We start from the raw sequence: 21,391 nt of genomic DNA, 5'->3' as shown, positions 1-21,391 counted from the left end.
TACAAGGAAAAACAGTTAAAGAGCTACACATAATCAGCATGAGGTCCAATTACTCAAGACAGAACAAAGCATGTGCATAGACCTCAAACTGTGAATGCATATAAACTTTGAATAGGCTGGACAAGATGGAAAGGGATTTTATTAACGAGGAATGACGAAAACAGACTTTTTTTTTTCTTTGAGACAGGGTCTCTCTATGTAGTCCTGGCTGTTCTGGAGCTCCCTGTAGAGACCAGGCAGGCCTTGAACTCAGAGATCCTACTGCATTTGCCTGAGTGCTGAGAGCGGGAAGATGGAGAGAGCTCAGCAGTTAAGAGTGCTTACTGATCTTACAGAGAATAAATATCCACCTCGGGTTGCTCATGGACACCTGTAACTCCACCTCCAGGGGCTTTCCACATCTTTGGCTACCACAGGCCCTGCACCTATGTGCACATATCCACATGCAGATGAGCACATAGTTGAAAAGAATACAAATAAATATTTTAAAAATAACAGTTTTATGGAGCTGGAGAAATGGCTCAACTGTCAGGAGCACTGGCTGGGGCGCTCCCCCCTCCTGTCCTCCAATCTGAACCCTCCAGCCTTATCCTCAGCTCTGCAGCAGCTCACCTGCTGTGGCCTCTTTGCTTCCATTCCCAGGAGTCTACACAGATCCTTTAGGCACACCCAGCTCTCCCCTCTCCTGATGGCAAAGCGCAAACTTTGAGGCCCTAATCAGCAGGAAGTAGTCTAAAGGTATCATCACCCCCTTTCCTCTGTATGCTTTTTTTCTCTCCTAACTAGTGTTAGGGGGTTGAAAGAGAGGAAGAAAAGGGAGTGGATATGGGTGAAAGAAAGAAAAAAACCATAAAGTAGCAAATGCTGATTACAACAGCTGACTTCTCAATGGAAATTCTTTAATTTTTATTATTTATTTATTTAGGGGTTTTTAAAGCAGGGTTTCTCTGTGTAGCCTTGGCTGTTCTGGATCCCACTCTGTAGACCAGTCTGGCCTTGAACTCGGAGATATCCTGCCTCTGCCCCTCTTCCTCCCTGAGTGCTGGGATTAAAGGTGTACATGACTACCATGCGGCTGCTCAATGGAGATTCTGAAAGCCACAAGGGCCCAGACAGATGTTCTATAAACTCTAAGAGACTACAGATGCCAGCCCAAACTCTCATATCCAGCAAAATTTTCAATCACAACAGATAAGAAAAAGCCTCTCAACTATAAAACCATATTTAAGCAGTATCTATCTACAAATCCAGCTCTACTATAATCTGAAGAGGATAACCACACCCAAGAAAACACAAGGAATAAATAAAATATCAAAAGGGGGAGGGTGTTGGGGGTTGGTATAGTGCTATGTATTCTAATGTTAATTACTGGCCCCCCAAGATCTGGTTACCCCCCAGATGATCACATTCTCCAAGTGATGATATGTACACACACTCCCCAATTATTCTTGATTGGCTTATAAAATTGCTGACAGCCTGGCTATGCAGAAAACAGGTACAGTTTAAGTTCCCAGGTTTGGGGGGTTGGAGACCACCAGGAGGAGAGAGGAAGGAGGGAGAAAGCACAGCCTGTCACCGTGGGTTAGTGTGAACGAGAAGCACATGTCAGAGCTTGCTCTGAGGAATGGCACGATGGAGAGAAGCAGCTGAAATGAAATATGTGCAAGTATTGATGGGGATTTTGGCTGAGGAACAGACAAGATAGTTTAGAAGATTAATATCTGTCCAGCCCAGGTGCATTAAGGCTTATTAAAATATCTGACATGTTTCTGTGTCTTTTATTTATGAAAGAGCAGGTTAAGAAATAAACTACCGGGCTGGAGAGAGGGCTCAGAGGTTAAGAGCACTGCTTAACCTGAGGTCCTGAGTTCAATTCCCCAGCAACCACATGGTGGCTCACAACCACTCATAATGAGATCTGGTGCCCTCTTCTGGCATTCAGGTGTACATGCAGGTGGAACATTGTATACATAATAAATAAATCTTTAAAAAAAAGGAAATAACTACCATTGAATTAATAACCAGCAATAATTAATATTACTAAAATATTAACAATCATATAAGCCAATATTTAAGAATTAATAATCATTCAACGGGTGGGACATACAACAACAAAATAGTCTTAATTCACCAATAAAAAGGCACAGAGTAGGCAGGCATGGTGGTGCATGCCTTTAATCCCAGCACTCAGGGAGGCAGAGGCAGGTGGATATCTAGGAGTTCAAGGCGAACCTGGTCTATAATGTGAGTCCAAGAGAGCTAAGGTTATACAAGGAAACCCTGTCTTGAAGAAAAACAAGAGAGACACAGACTAACAGACTGGATTCAAAAGTCCACCATGCTGCTGTATCTAAGAAACACACTTTAACATCAAGCATACATATCACCTCAGGGTAAAAGGATTGAAAATAATATTCCAAGCAATGGACTAAAAAACAAAATTGGTGTAGCCATTCTAGTATCTGACAAAGTAAGACTTCAAGCCAAAACTAATCAGAAGAGACAGGAAGGGTACTACAAACTCATTAAAGAAAATAGTCACCAAGAGAATATTGCAATTCTAAATTCTAAACATCTATGCACCAAACATAAGGGTACCCAAGTTTATAAAAGAAACACTACAACAGCTTAAACCAAGTAGTGATCCTCACACAGTGATACCGGGTGACTTTAATACCTCACTCTTGCCAAAAGACAAACAGAAATGCTGAAGCTGAATGACATAATAAGCCCAATGACTGAACGGTTATTTACAGAACATTTTACTCAAACACAAAGTAACACACCCTTTTCTCAGCACGTCATGGAACTTCTTCCAAAAATGACCATATACAATAGATCCCCTTTGTATAAGTATATATTTTAGGAAGCTTCTACTACTGTATTAGACTTCCATGACCCCTCAAATGGCCCTCAGTTTCAGCTGTCCCTTTCTCATCCCCTTCTTCCTTCTTCCCCTACCCTATTTCTGTCTCCCTCCTGTCTACCCACAGCTACTTCTTCTATTCTCTCTTCTTAGGCTTCCTCTCCCCCACCCAGCCCCTTACTCTATGCCTAACTTCTGCAGTTATATGAGCTGCAGCTTGCTTACCAAAGACTTAACAGTTAACATCCATATCTAAGTGGATACATAACATACGTTGTCTTTCTAAGTGAAACCTTCTTTTGGTTGCCACTAAGCATAACCATTACACATAATAGGACCCAGGCACGGAAGAAATCCATTTATATGCCAATGAGATGCTGAAGTCTATTAATAGTGCATCAATTTACAGATACAAGATAAACCTGTATGACTTACAATAGAGTTAACACATTAATATCCAACAACAGGGTGGTAGTTTCACAAAAACTTTTATTCACAGAATAAAATATAATTCATAATTCTGAATTTACCAATGTTACCTTCATCCAATCTCTACACTTCAGATCCACATTAGCCAATAAGACACAGAAAAAAGGACATGGAGTATAAACACACACCACATTTTCTTTTTAAACCTCTTTTAAACATCTTAAGCTTTAAATCATCAACAGAACATTTTAAATACACTTAAGACCTCTTAGTTTTGCAGACACGAATAAGCTTCAGCATAGCTTAGCAACTTGTGGATTTCCCAAGATATTTCAGTAAGACTAGAAGTTTACAACATACAATAATCTTGCTAAAGCAGAAACACGGAAAGCACCAGCTGCATGGCCACTATGCAGGAGTAGGTCAGGTTACAAGGCAGCTCATTCCAACTCAACTTGTTATAGTCTGCTCGCCTGAGTTGCTAGGAATTCTCCCCAATGTGCAGATTGAGATGCACAAAGGTACCGGGGCTCATCTTTGAGTGCCCCAAATCTACTGCTATTAATTCTCAACAATGAATCAGTGCCATAAGACAACAGTTATCATGACGGATTATTACAAAATAAGTCAACAGGCAGCATCAGCACCTAAACCCCATGTTAACAGATTTATAGAAGAGCGTTCCCATTACCTGCCCTTCAGGTTCTCGAGCTCCCTGTGATGCAGCATGCTCCTCATGTGTTCGTCCATCTCCTTCAAAACAAAACAAAGCAGAGTAAACCCAGGGGACTGCGGGGGTGTGGGGTCTGTCTGGGGGTAGGGAGGGTGGGAGGAGTTCTTCTGTAGATACTCAATTAATAATTTGGGTTACAGAGCCAGAGAAATGGCTCAGTGGTTCAGAGTGTCTGCTGCTCTTCCAAAGAACTTGAGTTCAGGTTCCAGCACGACAGGTGGCTGGTTCATTTCTGCCTATGGGAAGCCAAGAGGGGATCCCACGCCCTTCTGGCATCACATATACAGTGCATACACACTTAAGGCACATATATATGGTCTGGGTTAAGAGTTAAAAACACTATTTTAAGAAAATTTGGATTTGAGGCTGGAGAGATGGCTCAGCAGTTCACTGGCTGCTCTTCCAGAGGACCTGGCTTCAATTCCCAGCACCTGCATCGCAGCTCACAACTGTCAGTAAATCCAATTCCAGGGGATTGACTCCCTCACACAGACATCATGTAGGCCAAACACCAAATGCACATATAATTAATTAATTAAAAAACTAGATTCAAATTTCTTATATCAAACAATTTTTGTGATTACTCTTTTCAATTTAAAGCCAACATTGGTTCCACATTAAATAATTCTCTGGCTATATTTTGTGCTTATTTTTATTTTGCGAGGTAGGGTCTCAGCCCAGGAAGGCCTTGAATTCCTTATGTAGCTGAGAATGACCTTGAATTTCTGGTTCTCTGACCTCCATCTCCAGTGCTAGGATTATAGGTGAACACCACCACAGCGGGCTCTCATTTTTCAAAAGAAAGTTTTGGTTATTTTAAGTAGATTAGGCTGGCCTCCAACTTGCATGTCTTGGGACTGATAACCCCTGGTGGTACGGTGGGTGGGATTTGGGGGCTTTGACCAAGCGCTGAGATTGCAGCATGAACTCCACAGCCTAATCTACACAGGGAATTCTAGTTCATCCAGGACTACATAGAAAAACCTAAGGAGGGCTAGAGATGGCTCAGCAGTCAAGGGCACTGGCCGCTCTTCAGAGGTCCTGAGTTCAGTTCCCAGCAACCACAGGGTAGCTCACAGTCATCTATAATGAGATCTGGTGCCCTCTGCTGGTGTGCAGATGTACATGCAGACAGAACACTAGACATAATAATCTTTTTTTTTTTTAAGAAAAGCTGAAGGAGCCAGAAAAACAATGGCGGCCGAGCCTGATGACCTGAGTCTGACTGTGGAGGACACATGTGCACGGCGGTATACGGTGCCTAAGAGCGCAATGCAGGTGTGTGCGCACACACATAAAATATTTTTTAAGGCTTTGAAATCACTTACCTTTTAAAACTATTCATGCTGGTGTGCATACACCATACAAACATACAAACAAACATAGACACATACAAACATAGGTGTGTGAGTGACTGTGGAGGTCAGAGGCCAATCAATGTTGGAAATCTTTCTCAATTGCTTTCTACCTCATTTTTAATTTTTAAAAAACTGTGTGTATATAAGTGTGCATGCACGTGAATGCAGGTGACTGTAGAGGCCAGAGGATCCCTTGAGCGGGACTTAGATGCTTGTGAGCTGCCCAACATGGGTGCTTGAAACTGATCTTGAGTTCTCTGCAAGAACAGTATTTCCTTCCTTCCCTCCCTCCCTCCCTCCCTCCCTCCCTCCCTCCCTCCCTCCCTCCCTCCCTCCCTTCCTTCCTGTTTGTCCTGAGACAGAGTTTCTCTGTGTAGCCTTGGCTGTCCTGGACTTGCTTTGTAGACAAGGCTGGGCTCAGACTCAAAGATCCACCTGCCTCTACCTCCCCGAGTGCTGGCACTACAGGCGTGTGCCACCATGTCCAGCCAGTATGCGCTCTGACCCACTAAGCCATCTCTTCAGCCCCTCCACCTCACGGAGACCGTCTCTTAGTAAACTGGAAGCTTACCAACTCAGCTCAGCTGGCTGGCCAGTGAGCAGAGCCCTGCCTGTGCCTATGCTGCACTTACAGGTGTGTGCTGCTGCCGCTGGCCTTTTCTTTCCTCACGGTTGCGTGGAAACACTTTCCTGACTAGGCCATCTCAGTCCCTGTCTATACTTTATCCACAGTCTTTCCCCAGTCAACCGAAAGTTTCCCAAGAATATACCACAACTCTTAGTAAGGTTTGGCAGACCCTGACATGTAAACTGTTAATAAACATTTGTTGAACAAATATGGCTAGCTACAGTGATCATGGATAGGTATTGAAAATAAAGTCTCTCGCTAGGCAATGGTAGCATATGCCTTTAATCTCAGCACTTGGGAGGTAAAGGCAAATGGATCTCTGTGAGTTCAAGGCCAGCCAGGACTTTAGAGCAAGTTCCGGGACAGCTAAGGCAGAGAAATCCTGTCTTGAGAAACCAAAAGTAAAGTCTCTATCTTCCATCTGGACAGATAGCTCAGTAGTTTAAAAACAAGACAAAACAAAACAAAAAACTGGCTACTTTTCTAGGACTCAGGTTCAATTGTCAGCAGCCACATGGCCACTCGCAACCATCTGTAACTGCAGTCCCTGAAGATCTGATGCCATCTTCTGGCATCCTCGGGCACTGCGTGCATACATTCAGGTAGAACACATAAATAAAATCTCAAAATTTTAAGAAGTAAACAAAGCCATCTCTATGGCAGTATAAGAAACCCTCACAGTGTAAGGGGCTGGGCAGGCAGCTCAGAGCACTGGCTTGCAAAGGAACCAGGTGTATTCCCAGCACCCACAGAGGAGCTCACAATTCTCCACAACTCCAGTTCCAGGAGATCTGGCTCTACCTTAATTACGTTTTTAATAAACCAACAACAGAAACCCCATCACTGAGATGTAGCTGGGCACAAGGGCACACCTGTGGTTCTAGCCCGCAGGAGGCCAATGCAGGTTGTTCAAGACTGTCTTGGTTACATCCCAGACTGAGACAAATGAGACCAAGACAAAGCAATTCAATCACTGTTCTACTTTGACTATCCATTTCAACTACCCCAATGAATTTATTTGAGGAATAAACAAACAGCAAGACCCAAAGAAGAGAAAGGGCACATACATTTTAAAGAGCTGTAAAGATCTTTACATAATTAGAGAATGGCTGTTTAAATATAAACAACTACAACTCAATTGCTATATACTACAGCCTGTGTTGACTCAAACACTTTTGCACTTAAATCACAAAATATCACTGAGTATTAACTTCATAAAGCTTGAAGGATGTAGAAAAGTTAACTCCTTCATTCACTGGGGATTTTTCAAGTGCTTATTATACCATACATACAGAGCTAGGCACTGAAGAAATAAATCTGAAAGATGCCTCTCTGATAATCAGTGGTCAAACTGGATCTCAAACCATGTTTGAGGAAACATGTTATACTGTCAGGACTTAATGCATTCCTTCATCATCTACAGTCCAGTGCTGCTTTACCTTCTACAGTGTGATAAAGGGGATAGCTGTTTCAAAACACTTCCTGTAAATGGTGATTTTACTGTCTATCTCTACAACAGCTTCATCTGGACAGAGCTTTACAAGTGACGCTTTCTAGCTGTAAGTGATGGCATCAACTAGAACAACACATATCTGAAACTGAGTCAAGTTAAAGACAGAGTATAGAATTTGAAACTCCATCCACAGCCGGGCAAGGTGACACCCTATAATCTCAGTTATCCACAAAGAGGTAGGAGAAGCCCTGCAGATAAGTTTAAGGCCAGCCTGGTCTACACAGGAAGTTCCAAGCCAGCCGGTTACATAGTGAAATGCTCCAGAAAAAAAAAAAAAAAAAAAAAAAAAATTCCAAATCAAATGAATGAATAAAAACTTGAAACAATTTCTGTTTTCAAAGCAAAATATAAAGGCAAGAAAGGGCCAAAAGTGAAAAATTGTAACCAAATTTCCTGAGCTACAAGTAAATCCTTTTAGTTTAAGAAGGCTTGTTTTGAAGGTGGGCATGGTGGAGCACATCTTCAATCCTAGCACCCAGGTGGGATTAAAGGCACAGACAGGTGGATCTGTGAGTTCGAGGCCAGCCTCGTCTACAAAGGACAGCCAGGGTGGTTATACAGAGAAACCCTGTCTCGAAAACAAAAAACAAAAAGCTTGTTTTGGGGGCCAGAAAGATGGCTCAGCAGTCAAGATCTCTGATTGCTCTTCCAGAAGACCCAAGTTCAGCTCCCAGCTACACGGCCACTTAGCACTGCCTAAGTAACTCCAGTTCCAGAGGTCTCAACACCCTCTTCTCACCTCATTGGTCACCAGGCATGTAAGTCATGAATACGCATACATGTAGGCAAAACACTCAAACACATAAAGTAAGCAAATATAAAAATATAAGGGTTGCTTTTAAAGCTTATTTTAGGGGGGGACTAGGAAGACGTCTCATTAGACAGGAGCACTTACTGCCCAAGAATGATGACCTGAACTTGAATTCCTGGCATCCACAGAAAAAAACTCAGCCAGGGCGCGTGAACCCTCACCTCCGCTTGCACACATAATGCATACAGTCCTCCTCTTCCCCACACACGTCATCGTCACCTGTGCTATACTACGCCCTGTCTGCTGACGGGGTCCCGACTTAGACCAGGCTGGCCTCAACCTCAAGATCGTCCTCGTCTGCTCTCAAGGGCTACGGCACACCCGGCTGGCACTGTGCTTTTCTTGAGCTTGGGCTCACACAAAAAGGAAGCACACATGCTACATGCAGTACCTATGGAACTTCTGTGACTCAAAAAGCATGTAATCTGGGACGGAGGATATAACTCAGCGTGGAGCCCCTGAAGGTAGACGCCACAAAGCAAAGTTTCACGAGCTCATAAAATCGCAATTAAACCTGAGCTGTAAGATATTTTCTCCTTAACTAGTTGCTAACTGAAGTTCTCTATATCGTGTACCCTTGAATACTGCAAATTCTGGGTAGAGGTTAATGCTATAGTTACTGGCCTTTTGAGACAGTAATGAAAAATCACTCATGGAATGAGACTGATTTAGACATTAAAAAAGAAAGAAAAAAAAAAGCATAAATAAGATACTGTTAAGATGTTTCCCAGGGCTGGAGAGATGGCTCAGAGGTTAAGAGCACTGGCCGCTCTTCCACAAGTCCTGAGTTCAATTCCCAGCACCCACACGGTGGCTCACAACCATCTATAATGAGATCTCTTCTAGCGTGTCGTGCACATGCAGACAGAACGTCGTATACATAATGAGTAAATAAATAAATGGCGGGGATGAACTGCAGCTTACTTGGTAAGCTTGCCTAACATGCAGACTGTGGGTGTGTTCGCCAGCCCTGTATGAGCAGTGGAGCAGTCAAAGTCTTTAATCCTAGAGTTTGAGAGGAGGGGCAGGTGGCCTGCCAGCTGGAGGTCAGCGCACACAGAGAGTGATCTAGGGTTGCACAGCAGAACAAAAATGACATTTTAACAGTTAAAGTTTCTAAATATCAAGTCTTAGCAGTTTTTAAGACTTCTTCGGAAACAGGCCGGGAACCATCAGGTGCTCCCCCTCCACCGGGAACCATCAGGTGCTCCCCCTCCACCGTTACCTTTTTTGAGCCATATACAATGTGGCACAATATGCATTTTCGTTCTCGTACCATAGTGGCCAGATCCGAGGCAATCAATGTCAACCTGCAAGGAGGAAGTGACATTTAGTAGCCTTTCCAGATATTGCCTTTAATTCACTTTTCACTCTGCCCCTCCCTCAATCTTCCCGTCTCAGGAAGCTCAAATTCCAGCTTTCCAGGTTCCAAGGTCAAAACTAACAAACAAACTTTAGAATGCTATCCATTATCCCACCCGGCAGATCCTGTCAATCAGGCTGAAATATTTTCAACTCTCAACATTTCTCACTGCTGAGGCACCTATCTATCATAGCACAGCCTCCTGTAAGTCCCTACTGCCATTATTACTCTCTTGTAGTTGTTTTTTTTTTTTTTTCCACCAAAACCATAGGGAAAGATTCTCAGAATAGGACTGGTTTAAAATTTAAGTTAGGCTAAGCATGGTGATACTTAATCTTAAACCTTTAATCCCAGAATTTGGGAGGCAGAGACAGGTCAGTTCCAGGCCAGCCAAGGTTACATAATCAGATCCTATGTCAAGTAAAAAATAAATAAATAAACTTTAGGTTATGTTACTTCTTTGGTTAGATAATTTTCTGTGGCTTCCCACATCAGAGAAAATTCTAGGTCCTTGCCATGCCAACTGAGCTGTTTCTTCTCCTTAGGTAATGACAACCACTTCCTGCTCTCAGTACTTGGACAAGTTCTGAAGCCAAGCTAGTCACTTAGAATCATCCATATAGCTTATTAATAAAAAGAGGGGGCTGGAGAGATGGCTCAGCGGTTAAGAGTAATGTCTGCTTTTCCAGAGGTCCCCAGTTCAATTCCCAGCAACCACAGGGTGGCTTACAACCATCTACACTGGCATCTGAAGCCCTCTTCCAACATGCAGGTGTATATGCAGTCAGAGCACTCCTACATAAAATAAATCTTAAAAAAAAAAAAAAAAAGAGGTAGCTATGTGCACAAAGAATAGATCTGTTCTAAGAATCTTCAGAGATCCCAGAACAAGTCATAGATAGATGCATGTATCTAAAGATCTTAGGTCAAGTTCAAGGACAACTTGAGCTACCTAACATTGGAATCCACTTCAAATACCAACGGCAAAATATTCATTCCCCAAACATTTATCTTGTAACACAAGTTAAAAACACTTGTTGGTGTCAGGAACTAATGGGTGGTGGTAGTGGGGCATGCCTTTAATCTCAGCATGAAAAACCCTGTCTCGAAAACCAAACCAAACTGTTCTCCAATTTTATTGTTAAGACAGCCTGAGAAGAAAACCCAGGTTGTCTAATGGTAGACCTCCCTAACCTCACCAAAGAGAAATCCTTATACACTGTACTCTCAGACATTCTGAACAATAAGCTTGGTAGAAATGAAGAAATTCTTATAAGTGAACTTTTATAAGTGAATGCAGACTCCAAGTGACAACACTGTGCTGTAAAACACTGAAGATTTTAACTTTTTTGTGGGGTGACAACGACAAAATGAGTAGTAATTAGGTTAAAATTCCTTTCTTGAATCCCACAGGCAATAAATTCCTATGTCCTCTGACAGAAACCCTGATAGAAATGGATGGATTTCTAGTAAGACATGACAACCAGGAAGCCACAGGACAGTTTCTACCTCCACTCCTGGGCTGCTGGACTGACCGACACTTTTGGGAGGGCCTCACTTTTGCAGAGTGAGTCTCACCAATAAGTCGCAGCCTCTAGCTAAGGAAGATGTTTTTCCTACACAGGGTGCCCCTACAGGGACACAGATGGGAGGCAGAGACAGGACAGTCTCTAGAAGTCTGCGGGCCAGATAGTCTGGCTTATACAGCAAAGAGAACCTGTCTCAAACAGGAGGAAAGACGAGATCAACACGGAGGTGCCCTCACATCTCCACATAAATGATGCCCACACCATGAGCAAGCACTCACACACAAATATCCTTTCTGAAAAAAGAACTTAGTCTTTAATGGATATTTATTTCTTCTACCTTACTTTAATGCAATTTTAATTTAAAATAAATTTAAATTTACTTTTAATTTCTGCTTCAAGTATTTTAAAGCTAACAACACGGACAAACACATTTATGACTGTCTGCCTCTCATCTTTCAAAAGATTTGTAATTACATGTATCTGCGTGTCTGCTTGGGAGTATGTGCAAATGCCGGTGGAGGCCAGAAGAGGTGGTCAGTCTCTAGAGCTGGAGTTACATGTGATATGGGTGCTGGAAACCAAATGTGGGTCTTCTGTAACAATCTCTGTGAACTGTTGGCCAGTGTCAGCTCAACCACTCAGGATGTGAAATGCCAGCATAGCTGAGAAACCTTGGCCTGGCAGCACTTGGGATAGGAGTGGAAATGGGGTCCGCTGCAGATCTCAACATTCAGGTTAGCTCAGGTTAGAGTCTTATCACCACCAGGCTGGCTGAGGACTCTCTATACAGACGGTTTTGTCTTTCTGATCCCCGCCTCCCACTTCCCAAATGTTGGGATTACAGGAGTAATACACATGGTTGGCTTTAGACTTCATCTTTTTTTTTTTTTTTTTTAGTGCTAGTTATGGTACCCAGGGCCACATGAATGCCAGGCACACATTCTGCCACTGAACTCTATCTCCAAAGATTAATGTGTAAACAATTTCCCAAAAGGGCTTGAAAATATACAAACTGTGGGTGTCTTTTGTTTGTCTGCATTTTCTTTTTTGAGATAGAGTTTCAACATAGCCCAAACTGGCCTGGAACTCCCAATCCTCCTGCCCTGTGCCTAAAATTACAGATGTGTGCCACCACACCTGGCTCCCTTAACCCCTGGCCAACAAATTTTATGATGCATCCTGGGGCCATGGGAACCACTGGAAAATTTACAAGTAGATTTTCCCTGGTCCTAGCAGGCAGGCTGAGGTCTAACCTAATCTAATGGGTTCAGGAGGGGCTGGAGCAAATTTCACAAAGACTGCTATTTTATCAAAATGCCTTGGAGTGTGGAAGAGAAATAAAGGAACCAAAGCTGAGAGCCAGCAGGTCCTGAAGCATTGGTTATTGACCAAAAGCACTCACGATGGTTGGCTCAGCGGTTAGGAGCACTTACTGTTCTTGCAGAGGACCCCCAAACCTGCAATTCCAGTTCCATGGGTATCCATAGGCACCTGTATTCATGTGTACATATCCATACTCAAATAAAAAAATAAAAGGTCCCAGAGCTGGCCCAAGAGATGGTTCAGGAGTTAAGAGGGTTAAAAGTACCAACTGGTACTCCAGAGGACACGGGTTCAACTCCCAGCATCCACAAGACAGCTCACAAGTGGCTGTAACTCCAGTTCTAGGGATCTGATGGCCTCTTCTAGCATCTGTGGTGCCAGGCATGCATGTGGTGCACAGACATACATGAAGGCAAAGTACCCATAAGCTTAAAATTAAAGAAAATGAAGATTAAAAAAGGATTCCAAGGGGCTGGAGAGATGGCTCAGCGGTTAAGAGCGCTGACGGCTGTTCCAGAGGACCCGGGTTCAATTCTCAGCACCCACAGGTCAGCTCACAGACATAAATTCAGGCAACGAACATAAAATAACATTTAGAAAGCTTCCAACGTTTGCATTTTACACGGAGATGAAGCAGCTTTGACGGATGTGCTACTCACTGTCATTAGGATTGAAACATTTGTCTGGACATCACTGGGAAAACTGGCCTTTTCCTCCTTCAACCTTATGCGCATTTTCCACAACAATGCTCTCTGGTTGCTCACCTAATAGGGATAAACAGACAACTTGTCTGCTTCTCCACTTTATCATGTAATTTGGGTCAGGAAAAAACATTTTTGAGGTTATGAATATAATTTCTGTGAAGTGCCTGCTTGTCGACTCTGCACCAAATTCTAGCTTTGATTCCTAGCACTACAAAACTATCGTGTGGGCTGAGGAAGCAGCTCAGTAGTAAAGGGTTTATCTAGTTAGCCGGCCACTTTTATTGCAAATATTCCCATGCCCCCTCATTCTTCCAAAAATGAAATGCAAACTATATTTCTGCCTTAGTCAGAGTTCTATTACTGTGAAGAGACCAAAGCAGCTCTTACAAAAGCATGTAATTGAGAGGGTTTTGTTTGCAGTTTAGAGTTAGTCCATCATCATCATTGCAGAAAGCATGGCGGCAGGCAGGTGTGGTGCTGGAGAAGTAGCTAACAGCCAAACCTTGACCCACAAGGAAAAACAGAGATGGAGGAGTGGGGCAGGGAGGAGGCCTCACCTGGTCTTTTGGAACCTCAAAACCCACCCCCAAAGAGACACACTTCCTCCAACAAGCCACAGCCCCTAATCCTGTTAAAAGTTCCATCCTCTGGTGACTAGGCATTCAAATGGCTCTGATAGGGCCATTTTAATTCAACCAGAACTTCCTACTTGCAAATTAAAATTTAAAACATCAGCAGGGCTGTTACAGAGAGAAACCTTGCCTGGGGGCGGGATAGACCAAAACACATACACAAGCAAATACATGAATAGATAAAAAGTTTGAGGTGTCTGATCATAAAACAGGCATGGTAGCACACACTGGTAATCTCAGCAGCAGGGAGCCTGAGGAAAGGGTCACAGGTGTGAGCTAGCTGTGTTACATAGCAAGACACTGTGTCCAAAACCAAACAATAGCACCCATATCCCAGTTTACAAAGTATGGTAGAAAAAGCACCAGAGGTTGGGAGCACTGGCTGCTCTTTCAGAGGTCCTGAGTTCAATTCCCAGCAACCACGCAGTGGCTCATAACCTTCTGTATTGAAATCTGATGCCCTCCTCTGAAGTGCAGGTGTGCATGAAGGCAGAACACCATATACATGATAAATAAATCTTTTTTTAAAAAGCAGATTGATGACTCACACAAAACTTCATGGGTTTAATCTAAGTAACGTTAATCTCAACCTTCAATTTTCTTCTTTATACAGTAGTCCAGAATGAGGGAGGCAGAGGCAGCATCATCATCTGTGAGTTCAGCATCAGCTTGTCTAGACAGTAAATTTCAGGCCAACATGAGATACATAGTGAGACCTCAACAGATAGATAGATAGATAGATAGATAGATAGGAAGAAATAGTGAACTAGGGGTGGACCTCAGTGATATAAAAAATTCTTGGGGCTGGAGAGATGGCTAGAAGTTAAGAACACTGGCTGCTCTTCCAAATGAGTTCAATTCCCAGCAACCACAGAGTGGCTCATAACCATCTATAGTGATATCTGGTGCCCAGGCAGAATATTGTATAAATAATAAATAAATCTTAAAAATAAACAAACAAAAAACAATGGAGACAGTGCCGCACAGAGACAGTAAAACAACAACAAAACAATGACTGACTACGTTGGAGGCTAAAATCACCACTAAACCCACTAGTCAATCTCACTATCACAAACAGTGGGAACTACAGCAGACAGCATTTGACATCACCAAAGCATGTAGCCTGAATCCAGTAAGCACTGAACTCTAGTATCTAGTTGGTTTTAACCCTTAGTAATGTTCATCACAAGCCAAAATCATCAGTTTTATCTACACAACTATCCAGGTCTCTTCAACATATCAAAGGTGAAAAGCAAGACAGGAAACTGCTCTATGTTAAAATAGACTTTAAGCTATACACTAGCCAAATGCAACACATAACCCCTAGAGACTGAATTAAACACTGTTTGCTGGTGGCAAGCTCCCACGGTCCTAGTTACTCCGGAGGCACAGAATGAAAACAAATTCAAGGCCTGCCTGAGAAAGGCAGAGAGAACTACCCATCTCTCCAAAGGAGGAGGAAGGGGAGAAACGGAGAAAGCTTGGCAAACTACATGTGTGCATACTCATGAACATGCAAAAACACACATGAACAAATGAACAAACACAGTATTTTAAAAACAAATCAAAAGGACAAGCTAGGCATGGTGGTGTTGTTAATTTATAATTCCAGCACTTGGGAAGTGTAGAGACTGGAGAATGAAGACTGCGTTACTACACAGAGTTAGAGACCAGCCTTAGCTTCACGAACCCCTACCGGGACTCAGAATACAGCTCACTGGTAGCACACTTGCTGAGCAAGGCGGGCCCTACATTTGGTTCCCAGCACCGCAAAACAAACAACAGTATAGCCAATTTTAGTAATATGTTAAAATCCAAGTGACAGGCTAGAGAGGTTAAGAGCGCTTCCTGCTCTTGCAAAGGACCTAGGACCTGTTCCCAACACCCATATGGTGCTCACAACCATCTGTAATTCCAGTTCCAGGGCATCTGATGCCCTCTTCTGACCTCTGCAGGCACCAGGCACAAATGTGGTACACAGACACACAAGCAGGCTAAACACCAATAAACAGAAAAAATACAAATTAAAAAACCCACAACCAAACAAACAAAAAACCTAATCGGACTGAGTTTATATTTTTTTGCTTTTTTATAACATTTTGTAATAAAAACATTAGGGTTAAACTGGGCATGGTGGCACACGCCCTCAATCCCAAGATGGAGGCAATGGAATTTCTGTTAGCCGAGGCCAACCTGGTCTACAAAGCAAGTTCAAGGACAACCAGGATGGTTACACAGAGAAGCCCTGCCTCAAAAAAAAAAAAAAAAACAGTTTAGGGCTGAAGGATGTAACTCAAGAGAATGCTTGTTTAGCTTGCAAAAAAAAAAAAAAAAAAAACAGAAACAAAAAAAACTCACAGACCGTGAAACTGAAATTCTAGAACCACTGAACAATAAACCCTCACTTGTATCTTCCATGCCCTACAAACATTGTCCACTTTCAGCTGATTCTGACTGCCTTCCACAGATACTGTCTCTATGTGCAAAACACACATGTACATGTGTAGCGCATATACGCACGGACCTAAAGCTGCCACCACTACAGTAGGCACACCTTCTTGACACCACTACTCTCACGCTCTATCTTGGAAGTCATTCAGTATTAGTACAGAGAGTTGGCTCGTTCTAACAAATGCACAGATTTAACGCGTCCTCTGGTGCACACCTGGGAACTCGCGTTTCTTAATCTCTCTTACATCACAACAACAAGAATAGACAGCAAGCTTTTAATGGTTAACTCTGCATCCTAGATGAGCAGTCAGAATCACGTAACTTGTCTGTTTAGGGCTCTTAGGCACTGGCACACATAAACTTCCCTTTCCATAAGCTAGTTACAAAACACAAAGTATGTATGTATACGTCTCACTGAGTGATCCCGAGTTTCAGAACCAAAGAGTCTGCCCCAAATCACTCAATGTTTCTTGCTTTTCCCATAGACTTGAATTTGTTCTAATCTAGATGAACAGTAACTATGTCCTTTTTCTTTTTAAAACACCTTCCTTTCTATCAAAGCAATTGGTTCTGAACTAGCTTGATGAAATTCCTTCACACCTTTCCTCTCTTGGCTGTTTGGAAGCTCTCTTCAAAAATCTATCTTGACACTTTCTCTAGTTAAAAACTAAGGGCACATGTGACCAAACTCAGGACCTCAAGTTTGAAGCCAGTCTGTGCTAGATTCCCTGTCAAAAATAAGAATCAAAACAAACTCTGCCTAACAGAAAAAGTTTTGCTATCACTTTAGATGACGTTCAGTAAGTCCACAGCATGTAAACTTCAGTAAATCAACAGCAGCATCTCAGTACCTCATGTGAAAAGTGCTGCCAAAAAACATCTAATGTCTGTGACACACCTGAATGCACTCGGTGCAAGCACAGTGTGCGAAGTAGGCAAATCCTAGATGAATCTGATCATTCACTCTTTCATTCTGGCCAAACTTGAGAACAAAGTTACACTTCAAGATTTCCCCCACTGGGTTTTAGAACAGGATATGCCTCTTATTTAGTATTAAAAGGCACCTGTGACTCGAATCACCTCAATATAAACCCATTATGGTGGCTGTCTCTCTAACTGCTAAGAGAAAAAGTGTCTTATCCGGTTCCAAGTTGTTAAAACACACACGCGCGCGCGCGCACACACACACACACACACACTGAAATCTCTAGCTTCCCCAACAGGACGGCTTATTTCACTCTCAAAGATGACTGTACCGAACAGACTTCGGTGGGAGGTGGGTACAAGAGTCTCCTCGCCACAATCACGCACCGAGATCGCGCCAAATACTAATCGTTCCACTAGTTGCTAGCACATAATAAGACTCGTCCCAAAAGCAGGAAAAAGAGGCGAGACGGCACTGGCCTGCAACCTGCAGCCTTTTAACCCCAGCCCAAGGCTGAGAGTCCTCCTAGACTCCAGGCCGACAGAGGTCAGGGCCTGGCTCGGAGGTCAAAGACTTTAGAGCCACGCGTCCAGCCTGAGGGGCTTCGGGCAGAATCGGACCGCCCCTGCCAGAATCTGTGCCCAAGCCTGACGCACCGCTCGCCCATAACCCCCCAATCTAGGCGGGTCAGAAGGGGCATCGTGGCTCGGACTGCGTGCAGGCGCAGCTCCACTACCTGCCCAAGGGGCAGACCAGCCGACCCTCTGGCTCTCCGGTAAGCCCAACCATGCCGGGCCCTCCGTAGTACTCACACTCCCAGTCTGTCCTTCCTACGCCATCAGGCCGCCGAGGGCCGGGCGAGGGAGCTCCCAGACGCCCCCTTAGCCTCCGGTCCGGCGGCGGCCTGGGACCCGCTCCCCGCCGGGCACTGACGCCGCCGCCGCCGCCGCCGTCAGCGCGCAAGCGCACGCAGCCCGGCGCGCTCCCTCTCCCCCTCCCCAACCTACCCAATCCGCCCCTTTCAACCATCTAGCTTTATTTGAACACGAGGAATGAACAACGGACACCCAGGCAAGAGCTCTTACTCAAAACGCATGAAGAATCGAGGTAGGTCCCTGTGCACAACCGGTGGGCTGCACCTCCCTTTCCAGTCAGTAATTTTTTTTTTTTTTTAAATAATCCTCCTAGCTCTTTCTGAATTTACCCTCACTGTACTTTCTAAATCCTCCACCGTAATCCGTGACACTGTCTTTACTAAATTTAAAGACTGTTCCTTCCTTTTGAAACTTTTGAACAGATAGTTCCCGAGTTAGGACTGGTAGCTCTGTTCATATTCTGGAGGTGGAGAGAGGAGGGTTAATTGCAGTTCAAAGCTACATAGTTCCTGGGCTCCAAGGTGAAACTGTTTCAACAAAAGACAGAACTAAATTTAAATCTTAGCTTAAGTAGTAATAATTTATTTTATTTTATTTTATTTTATTTTTTAGATTCAAAGTTTCTCTGTGTAGCTCTGGCTATCCTGGAATTCACCATGCTGCCCTCAAACTCAGAGATCTACCTTCCTCTGCCTCCAGAATGCGGGGATTAAATATCTGTGCCACCACTGCCCAGCAATAATACTTTACTTTAGGTAAAGTGATGTTTTCTTGGAATGTCGGTTTTTAAAGTTAAAATTAGGATGTTTGATTTATTATTAAATTTGGAGCATTCCCGTTCTTCTGAGATCCTGTTATAGTGGCTATAATAAACAATTACATTACAGTTGATAATAAGTAGATGCTTCTGTATGTTTGAAACCGTTATAACAACTCCATTTAAGAAAACTATCAAAGCCTCAAATTAAAATAAATGGCTGCCCTAATTTATGTGTAAATTCAGATTCCTTCTAAAGGTTTAGGGAATGCTTCCTACTGTGTATTTGTGACATCACAAGACCTTGAATCATTCAAAGTCTGCTAGGCTCATTCTACCTTCCTTTATAGTCAGGTTATGGAGGTGGTTTGCTCTGTAAGTTCAGAGCCATAGTCCAAGAGAAAGCCAATACAGGTAAGGACCGAAATAACCCCAGGTCAGGATTTCACAACTTTGAAACATTGACATTTTGGAGCAGATCATTGCTACCAGTTGCTGTCTAGCGCATTCTAACATAATGCTCCCCAAACTTGCCAGACCCTGCCCAGTGTTCCCTGGTTGAGAACTACAGTATTACATCCATCATCATCCCAACCCTAACTGAATTCAGCCGTGTATTCCTCCCTGCCCTCAAGAAGTGAGCTGAGAAAGAGTAAAAACAGGAACTGCCGAGATCATTATTTCAGGTCTTAAACCAGCAGTTTATAATGCGTATCAGTCCTCCTCTTCCGTGGTCAGTTTAGTTTATCACATTCTACAAGAATACCCCAAAGCTTCTCAGCTTGCTTAAACTTGTATCCACCTTCCTAGTCAGCAAAGGATCTGTCTCTGACTTCTCAGAAAAGTTAACTTCCTATTTCTAAACATACAGGCTTACAAATAAATTTTGTCATTATAACTGAGTGTATTCCTCCTTCCTCCAACTCTGCGTGGGTCGGTCTCTTTTCCATGAATGTTCCTTTCATCTCAGTGTTTTGAGTTATTTATTTTTTACATATATATATATAGAAGTCGGAGGACCTGCAACTGTGTGGACTCCAGGGATCAAAATCAGGTCCTCAGGCTTGATGGCAGGTCCTTTACTTGATGAGCCATCTTGCCAGCTTCAGTCCTATGCATTTTACTGTTTGTTTCTTTGTTTGAGGCAGAGTCTCAGGTAATGTTAGCCTCAAAATCACTGTATTGTCAGTGATGATTTTGTACTTCAAATCCACCTGTCTCAACCTCCTGATACTGAGATTATAGGCTTGAGCCATAGCATAGATCTCCTGTCAGTGGTTTGGTTTTTAATTATATTTTATTTGTGTGGGTGTTTAGCCTGCATGAGTATCTGTGTACCATCCTCATACCTGGCGCCTGTAGAGGCCAGAGGAGGGTTTGGATCCCATGGAACTTGAATTAAGACAGTTGTGAACTACCAGATGAGGGTTGGAAACAGAATTTATGTCCTGTGGAAGAACAGCCATTTCTCCAGCCCACAATTTCATTTTTTTTTTTTTTTATTTATTTTTGAGACAAGGTATTACCATGTAGTTTTGGCTGACCTAGAACTATGTAGACCACGCTGGCCTCAAACTCACAAACATCCCCTTGCTTCCGCCTCCCCTGAGTGGTGGGATTAAAAGTGTACACTATCAGCTCCCATTATTGGTTTGAATAGTTAAGCTTTTACTATATCAAGATCTTTAGCTCATCACACACTCTTTTATTTTTTTAAATCCAACTGTATGTCTTAGTTGGGTCCTTTTTTCCATACTCAAATTCTTCTATCTTAATTATAACAAAATAAAAAGGAAGAAAATGCACAATTTCTTTTTCTCAGACAAGGCCAAAGCGTCCAAAAACATTTTATGATGTCCCTATTTCTCTCCCTTCTCCAAACTATTACAATGTTTGTCAACTATCACTAATCCCCTGTTATTAAATTCAAAAGCCATTTCTCAGGCTTCATTTTCTTTTACCTTTTAGGAAGAAGCTATTTCTTTGAAATAGTTTTTATTCCCTAGATGGCCAGCATTTTGGTTTACTCTTAGAGGTGTCTGGGAGAATTCTTGTGGCAGGTGGTTTAAAAACTCTTCAGTAACTCAACGGCCATAAAACGAATTCTAGGTTCATTATCCCAAAATTTATAAGACCTTTTAAGAGCTGGCTCTCTTCCTACCCTGCTGGAGACGGACTCTGGGCTAAAAGTGCTCCCCCACTCCCCTCCACCCACTGATAACCGGTACTCTGAAATAGGATCTCACTAGGTCGTCAGTCTGGCTTTACATTCCAGAGTCTGGTCAGGTGATCTCCAACCTCAGCCTCCGTAAGGTGTGAGCTACCACTCCTTCATCTTTCTCTTGACTCAAGAAAGCGAACTCCTAAACTTCTAACAAGAGTGAACTTCAAGAGACGTCCAGAAGGTGCCGCGTTGTTCTTGGCTTCCGTTGTTCCCACAGCCTGGAAAACTCTTTATCTCATGGATTTCCGGAGGAACTCCTACTTATCCTTC

General features: G+C 43.1%; 1 protein-coding gene across 7 annotated transcripts in view; it reads right to left on the bottom strand.

Annotated features, from left to right (window-relative positions):
* Znf106 (zinc finger protein 106) overlaps positions 1-18,227 on the bottom strand; it is a 55,683-nt gene extending 37,456 nt beyond the window's left edge. For 5 of the 7 annotated variants that reach the window (XM_021639399.2, XM_021639401.2, XM_021639402.2 and 2 more), the window contains exons 1-3: positions 18,078-18,227; positions 9,564-9,648; positions 3,987-4,048 (exon numbers count right to left, since the gene is read on the bottom strand). In XM_021639399.2, coding sequence (XP_021495074.1) covers positions 3,987-4,048; positions 9,564-9,617 — 116 coding nt within the window. In that variant the 5' untranslated portion in view covers positions 9,618-9,648; positions 18,078-18,227. The remainder of the gene's footprint in view (positions 1-3,986; positions 4,049-9,563; positions 9,649-18,077) is intronic. The other 2 variants (XM_060371861.1, XM_021639400.2) reach the window with 2 other exon arrangements.
* Positions 18,228-21,391: the final 3,164 nt, after the last annotated feature.

This window comes from Meriones unguiculatus, chromosome 18 (assembly GCF_030254825.1).
Source record: "Meriones unguiculatus strain TT.TT164.6M chromosome 18, Bangor_MerUng_6.1, whole genome shotgun sequence".
Lineage (NCBI taxonomy): Eukaryota > Metazoa > Chordata > Mammalia > Rodentia > Muridae > Meriones > Meriones unguiculatus.
This window is presented reverse-complemented; position numbering and strand designations above follow the sequence as displayed.